Source organism: Lucilia cuprina, chromosome 3 (genome assembly GCF_022045245.1).
Source record: "Lucilia cuprina isolate Lc7/37 chromosome 3, ASM2204524v1, whole genome shotgun sequence".
Lineage (NCBI taxonomy): Eukaryota > Metazoa > Arthropoda > Insecta > Diptera > Calliphoridae > Lucilia > Lucilia cuprina.
The window spans coordinates 9893109-9901925 of record NC_060951.1 but is presented as its reverse complement, the minus strand read 5'-3'; the positions used below and the strand labels follow the sequence as shown (position 1 = coordinate 9901925).

At 34.6% G+C, this 8817-nt stretch overlaps 1 protein-coding gene across 1 annotated transcript in view; it reads right to left on the bottom strand.

The window, feature by feature from the left end:
* LOC111689834 (protein CAF40) overlaps positions 1-8817 on the bottom strand; it is a 15807-nt gene that overhangs the window by 3192 nt on the left and 3798 nt on the right. The window contains exon 2 of the mRNA XM_046946062.1: positions 1011-1684. Coding sequence (XP_046802018.1) covers positions 1011-1684 — 674 coding nt within the window. The remainder of the gene's footprint in view (positions 1-1010; positions 1685-8817) is intronic.

Below are 8817 nucleotides of genomic sequence, written 5' to 3'. Positions count from 1 at the left end.
GTGAAATCTTCTATAAAATAAAATTTCTTAACAAAATATAGTTTCAAATTTAAATTTTGTATTAAAATCTATTTAATTGTTTTTCATAGTTTTGAAATTATATAATAACGTTTCTTATTTTTTTACTTTATTTAAAACCCAAATAAATGAAAAAAGTCTTTTAAATATTTCCAGGTGTGTGTGTGTATGTGTATTTGAAAATATTTTAAAAAACCTTTTGCAAAAATTTGAGTTTTTCTAGGATTCAATACCATCTGACACGTTGGACAATCTTGCAGAAAACTGTATTCTTCTAAACTCGTCCCATTTCAAAATGAAACATAAGAATCTTTAAAAATTTTAAAAGATTTCCTTTTCTAAATATAAATATTTGAAAATATTTTCAAAATCTTTTTCAAAAATGAACGATTTTCTTGAATTTATTAATGAAAACCGATTAAAATTCAATATTTGTATTAAATATTTTTAAAAACTTTCTATTTCAAAACTATTAATCAATTTAAACAATTTATTACTTAATATTAAATATTTGAAAAAACAACAGTTTCGTATTGAAAACATAAATTTGTTAAAATGTTTTATTTCAAATATTTTTCATAATTTTCTCATATTTAATTATTTTAATTTGGCCAATGAAAATGATTTCATGTCTTTTTCATATTTTAAACATTTTTAATGGTGAATTGTTGTTATTTTGTACTTTAATAAACTTATTTATCTTATATTTAATATATTATTACAATATTTTTGTTTAAAATCATTTCAAGGAGTTTCGGTAGCTCCTGACGGTTTCTTTAGTTTCGGTAATTTCATTTGTATTTTAAATATTTTTAGTTTTCTATACATTTTAAGCATTTCTAATGGTGAATTGTGAAAACTAATAAACTTATTTATCTTTAAAACGTTCTTGTCAGAGATTTATCATTGTTTTTTTTCCATTAATTGGACTTGGTTTCGGAGTATTTTGTTCAAATTTTGAATACTTTTTATGGATTGTTTAGTTTTGGCACACCAAAGAAACCACCGCTGAAGAGGGCAGCAAAGTGGTTGAAATCTGGTGGTGCAGTATTTGTAGCATTTATGTTTCTTGGATCCATCCATCCAGTATGGTGATTATCATCAGTACGATGACCACCCAACCATCCAGTATTGTATGAATGTTGGTTTTGAGGTTCCAACTGTTCAGTATTAAGAGGTTGCATGGTTGGGGTTATTACCGTTCTTGTATGTGCTGCTTGTAAGTCATGAAGTTGTACCCGTTCAGTATTTGCTGCTTCATCAGTTCGGTTATGCCTTTGCGTAGTATTAGGAGCATCTGTAGATCGGAATTCTGTCATTTCAGTGTTGCGTTCATTTACAATTCTTCGTTCTTCTTGAATCTGTAAATTGTGAGCATTTTCATTTCGGTGTTCCAATTGTCCAACATTAGAAGTATCTTCATTGCCATCTTCACTTTGAGGTTCCACCACTCCACTATTGGAAGTTTCAACAGCTGGGGGATCATCTAGTCCAGTATTGCGAGCATCTACAGTTTGAGGTTCTGTTTTAAAACTGGGAAATTGATTGTTATCGCTAAAAAGTGCAGCAAACTGCCTGAAATCCACCATTCCAGTAGGGGGAGCATGTCCAGCAGTACCACTACTACTAGCACTAGGTTTAAAGCGAGAATTATTAGCATTGTTATCTATTAAATATATAGTCAAGAATATAAATATTAGTACAATCCTGAAAAGAAGGTGTTGAAAAAGGTAAACACGTATGAATTACATTTGAAGCTTAACCACAGTAAGCTTTTGCAGATATAAATAAAGTATTCAAATGACTTTCACTAAACAACTAATTATAGATGAAAGTGAAAATCAAACACGGACGGATCCAGACAGACAATCTCGGACGGAAAACAGACAAAAGCATTTTATGTAGAATACATAACATGCAGCTTAGTATGTAGGAGAGTTCTGTTTTAGAGCGATTCTTCATTAAGAAGTTATATTATGAAGACTGAGAGTTCACTCTCTTACACTAACTAGGGCCCGCGGGGTCGTTACACCCGTTATCCTCCTTAGAGGACACCCTTGCGGGGTATAATTCAATAAAATCCTATAAAAATCTCTACAGGAAAGCTCAAGCTTTCCTATTGAGATCTCTCGCTAGCTCAAGTACTGAACTAGCACAGAACTAGAACAGAACTAGAACAGATCTAGAACAGAACTAGAACAGAACTAGAACAGAACTAAATCAGAACTAAAACAGAACTAGAACAGAACTAGAACAGAACTAGAACAGAACTAGAACAGATCTAGAACAGAACTAGAACAGAACTAGATCAGAACTAGAACAGAACTAGAACAGAACTAGAACAGAACTAGAACAGAACTAGAACATAACTAGAACATATCTAGAACAGAACTAGAACAGAACTAGAACAGAACTAGAACAGAACTAGAACAGAACTAGAACAGAACTAGAACAGAACTAGAACAGAACTAGAACAAAACTTAAACAAAATTAGAACAGAACTAAAGCAGAATTAAAACTGCACAAGAACAGAACTGAACTAGAATTCAACTAGAACAAAACTACAACTGAACTACTTAGAACTGAACTAATACTGAAATAGAAATGAACTAGAACTGCACAAGAATTGAACTAGAACTGATCTAGAATTGAACTAGAACTTAACTAGATATGAACTAGAACTAAACTACAACTAAAATAAAACTGAACTAGAACATAACTGATAAAAAATTAAAAGTGTACTAGACCTAAACTAAAACAGAACTAGAACTGAACTAGTACAGAACTAAAATTCAACTAGAACTGAGCTAGTACTATTCTAGAATTGAACTTTGAACTGAACAAGAACTGAGTTAGAACTTAATTATAACTGAACTTGAACTGAACTTAAACTGAACTTGAACTGAATTGATCTTGAACTAGAACTGAACTTGAACTGAACTTGAACTGAACTGAACTTGAACTGAACTTCAACTGAACTTGAACAGAACTTGAACTGAACTTGAGCTGAACTTGAACTGAACTTGAACTGAACTTGAAATGAACTTGAACTGAACTTGAACTGAACTTGAACTGAACTTGAACTGAACTTGAACTGAACTTGAACTGAACTTGTACTTTTAGAACCCGTTCTATGAAGCATTGTTATGATTCGAAACCTAGTAACTAGATCAACTACATGCTAAGAAAAAGATGGATAAGCATGAAGAAAGCAGTAACAGACAAAGTTAAGTACTTCGGTGTAATCTTTGACACCACACAGAGAATAGGATCAACAAGGCATATAGGTGCTAAACGATATAAAGGAAGACTATAGGCATGAAATTGGGTCTTATTCCTACTGCCAAATAATAAAAGTGTAATAACAGCAATTATTGTTTATGCTTTAATAAACTGATGGACTTCTTTGGACAAAAAGTGTAATATCAAACTACTACAAGGAGTTCAATATTACGTCAACCAAGGCTCTTGAAAGGTTGCTAGATATTACGCCCATTGCAACATGTTTTAGAAATGAAGCGGCGCTTATAGCCGAAATGCTCTTTACTTTAGGTGAACTGGCCAAATGCTGTTATATAACACGTTGTTAATGTATACTAGAAGGTTCTACACAAGCATCGAACGTGCCTGATCGCATACCAGATGAGAATATGTCGGAAGCTTTGGAAGCTAATCTCAGATAGAATATTTACGTCATGCGGGGCTTTCAAGCATACAGCAGTAGGAGTCCGTTGCTGCACGGAATGTTATAAATTGGCGGACAAAAAGTGTCTGGGGTTGTATACTGAAGACCCAGAAACAGAAATATACCATCGTGTAACTAATCATAACACAAACTTTTAGACAGAAGTCCGAAAAAACGGCACCCACAGGGCTTCATGTATCCTGTGGGTAATCCTGATCAGAGTAAGTCGAGAAATCTTCTCAAAATTAGCAAAACTGAGATTTGTATGATGGTAGCTATAATGTGCGGACCCACAATATTACGGTCACAGAATAAGTCGTGCGGATTCAGATGAATGTAGAGCATGTGGGGATATCATTGAAACATTCAATCACTTTCTTTGAAACTGTCAGGCATTTAGATCCAAGTATTTTGGGAGTGATATTATTTAGGAAATAAAATTCCTCACGAACACTGATTGAAAAAATCTTAGGAATTTCGACCAGAAAACTGAGTTTCTAAACATTAAACTGATCTAAGGAAGCATTCCTAAAACTAGTTCCGAGACAAATTCGTTCTAAAATCATTTAATAAAGAACTGATTTTAGAAACGTTGCATAGATCAAGTTTAGATTTCACAACGCTTCAATAAAGTGAGTTAAGTAGTTAACAATATCTAACAAATATCGTTAGTATCAACTTCTAATTAAAACGAATACAGACTCTAAATACTTCGTTGTATAATCAGTTGTGAAACTTATTGAATATTTCCTGAGAAATTAGTTTAGTATATCTCAAAAATATATAACAGAGAGAGTTCTCAATTTTTTTCGGAGACAATTTAGGATCAACGTGAATATTTAGGAATATCTAGCTAAATACTTAAATACTAAAATTCGTTTTTCTGGGAAGATATTAAAGTTAGAATCTTATGATTTTGCATATACATGTGAGTGCAAATCAAGGTCCCATTTTCATATAAAATTTCATATAAAATCAGTTTATATGAAAAACTATTATTGATAAAATTTGCTTTGACATGCATTTGAATATTTAAGTAATAAATTGGCAGACTTGATTTTAAGGGAGTGGTTCTCCCTTTATGAATTAAGTACAAAGATTTGTTAATCTAGGAAAGCAATGCAGCTAGAATTGTCAAATTTTGTACCAAGAACTTTATCATCTAGGTGAACATTTGGGAGTAAATGGACAGACTATCATTAGGGCGGTTTGACACCTTCCATGTGAGCTAAGTGAATAATTCATTTGTCTGAGAAACTATTACGGATACATTATTTATTAAGGACTTTAAGCGAAGCCTTCTTTGCCTAAGAAATTCCGGCAACCATGGACGATTTATTGAGGCGACTAGGGACTATTGTCGTCAAAATTTTAAAACTTTTAAGAGGGAAACCAGACGTACTTAGAAAGAATCTTGTAAGAGTTTCACAGAGGAACTGGAGAGTACTACGGCATTCCTTATGAAACCAGATGGTAAGTTTAATAAAAGTAGTACCGAAACTATGGAACCACTTTTGGTGACACACTTACGGGGTTTGCAGAGATTATGAAAATGAAGGCTCTACTTTGGACCACCTCACAGCTTCTTGAATCCACATTAGTAAATTAGTCAGCTCAAATTTTAGTGTGTATGAAATTTGGTTGGTGGTGTTATCCTTCAAGCTCTAAACTCTTTTTCAAACCAAAGAGGTTTTTCACACCAAAATTCCAGAATTAAACTTTACGTTTGAATTCCTTAAATGAAGCCAAATATCTTGACCTAATTTTAGACCTAAGCTCACATGAAAATGTTATGCTGAGAGTCTAATGAAAAAGGCACTATTTGCCTTTTATATATGTGAGAAAACCTTTGGGATAAGATGGACTCTTAAAACATACATTTCACGTTGGATGTTTAATGCGGTCATAAGACCTATTTTGACATAGGGAGCTCTTGTTTGGTGCAGAACGGTGGATACCAAGATTTACTCCTCTACTCTCCACAAAGTACACAGATTAGCATGCCTGGCAATCACTGGCTTTATAAGCCTTGTATACATATACACCAAAGGCATTTTTGCTAAATCTGCTATGCGACTTAAACAGTCGATTTGGACCCCCAGCTCAGTGGTCTTTTAAGATTAAAATACCGACAAGGGATGATTGATATTCCTAAGGGATAACGTGGCCTGAATTTACACTAATCGCTCAAAGGCAATAAAATATCTGATGAATGCGCAACCAAAAGGGTCATTCGGGGTATACACACTCCCCTGTTGACTCTAGCAAAGCTGATTGATGGCGGAGCTTTGAATGAGACATAACGCAGGTAGTAGAATATTAAGAATAGAATGTAGAATATTAAGACAGCTCTGACCTACTGTGACAATGGATGCGACTAGGATTCTTTTGTCTCTTAGCAAGAACTCGATTAGGCTTCTCACTGGTATAATTACTGAGCACTGTATGATTGGATAAATGTCGAAACGTATGGGCTACCCACGTTATAGCTACCGTAGAGGATGTTAAAACGAAGAAGAAGGGGAATCGTTACAACACTCTCTATGTGACAATCCAACATTATAAGAGCACAGACTACTCTTAGTCTTAGTAGAGATCTTTTCCATAATCTGGAATCCGTTGCTGCACGGAATGCTATAAATTGGCGGACATAAAGAGCCTGGGGTTGTATACTGTAGACCCAGAAACAGAATTATACCACCGTGTAACTAATCATAACAGAAGCTTTTAGACATAAGTCCGAAAAAACGGCACCCACAGGGCTTCATGTATTTACTGACAGCTTCAAGGCAATTGGGGAAATATCAGGTGATAAAATTAAATCTAGAACTATATTTGAATGTAAGAAAGCTTTAACTGAATACTCTCCCTGAGGTAAGGTTTACATCATATGGGCCACTTGGGAGTGTCGGCAACGAAAGGGCTCATGCACAAGCTTTAAAGGGAAGGGAGCTCAAGGTATTTATCCTGATGAATGCAAAACCATTAGACGCATCGAAAGCTGATTTAAAAATATCAGTGAGAAAATTCCATAAGTCCTCTTGGAATAATAAAACAGTGGGTAGAACCACAAAGATCCTGTGGATTATCTTAATCAGAGCAAGACGATAAATATTCTCAAAATGAGCAAAACTCAGATTTGTATGATGGTAGGTATTATGTGCGGACCCACAGTATTACGGTCACAGAATAAGACGTTCGGATTCAGATGAATGTAGAGCATGTGAGGATAACATTGAAACTATGAAGCATTTTCTTTGACACTGTCAGGCATTTTTCGAAGTTAGATCCAAGTATTTTGGGAGTGATATTATTTAGGAAATAAAATTCCTCACGAACACTGATTGAAAAAATCTTAGGAATTATGTCCTGAAAACTGAGTTTCTGAACATTAAACTGATCTGAAACTTATAGAATATTTCCCGAGAAATTAATTAGTATATATGAAAAAAATATTACAGAGAGAGTTCTCAATGTTTTCGGAGACCCTTTAGGATCAACGTGAATATTTAGGAAAAACTAGACGCACTAGCAATTGGAGGCGTGGCAAATTCCATAAAAATTAAATACTAAAATTTTTTTCGGTATGCATGTAGGGATCGGCAGGTTCCTAAGAAATTCCGGCAACCATGGACGATTTATTAAGGCGACGAGGGATTAAAGCCAGTTAAGCTGGGACGATTGTCGTCAAAATTTTAAAACTTTTAAGAAGCCAGACTTGCTTACAAAGAATCTTCTAAGCGTTTCTCAAAAGAACTGGCGAGTACCACGGCATCACTTGATTCCTTATGAAACCAGATGGTAAGTTTAATAAAAATAATACCGAAACTATGGAACCACTTTTGGTGACACACTTACGGGTTTTGCAGAGATTATGAAAATTAAGGCTCTACTTTGGAGCACCTCAAGGCTTCTTAAATCCACATAAGTGAATTAGTCAGCTGCAAAGTACACAGATTAGCATGCTTTGCAATCACTGGCTTTATGAGCCTTGATATATACACCAAAGGCATTTCTGCTTAATCTGCTATGCGACTCAAACAGTCGATTCAGACACTAGATTTCTATATAGTCAGCTCAGCGGTCATTTAAGATTAAAATACCGACAAGGGATGATTGATATTCCTAAGGGATAACGTGGCCTGAATTTTCACTAATCGCTCAAAGGCAATAAAATATCTGATGAATGCGCAATCAAAAGGGTCATTCGGGGTATACACACTCCCATGTTGACTCTAGCAAAACTGATAGATGGTGGAGCTTTGAATGAGAGACATAACGCAGGTAGTCAACTTGTAGAATATTAAGACTGCTCTGACCACGGATGTGACAATGGATGCGACTAGGATTCTCTTGTCTCTTAGTAAGAACTCGATTAGGCTTCTCACTGGTATAATTACTGAGCACTGTATGATTGGATAAATGTCGAGACGTATGGGTTACCCACGTTATAGCAATTGTAGAAGATGTTAAAATGAAGAAGAGGGGGAATCTGTACAACACTCTCTATGTGACGACCCAACCTTACAAGAGCACAGACTACTCTTAGTCTTAGTAGAGATCTTTTCCATAATCTGGACTGGCTCAGAGAGTTCAGTTTTACCTAGATAAATACCGAAACTTCTTGGCTGCAATGTTAAAGTCGTTTAAGGGAAGATTGAAGGTATTAGGAAATACTGGCAAGGAACTGCTACATCATGGGTACATGCTAAAGTCGTGCACTTTATTGAATTTAACTTTATTAATAGAGAATTATTAATAAGATTCCAGAGAAGAGGTAATAGAACTTCGCTTGTAATGTGCCTGGTGTTACCCCTCTGTAAATAATAACAATGTTCATAGAGAAATCGTTTAATAAACCTCGTTTAATAAGCCCCTTCGAAGTCAACGAAGGCTACTAGGATTCTTAATACTCAAGAGATTAAACGAAACATTTAAACGAGTCGAAAGCTGTGTCAACAGATTTAATCCAAAAATCATTGATAAAATAATTGTAGTCCGAAGAAGGAATTAGCGAAGGTCGTTTACCTAACGCTTCCAACGAATTCTAGTTCTGATCATAACACCCATCTAGAAGAAGTGTTATATGGATAAGTTCTGGAACTAATTAAAAA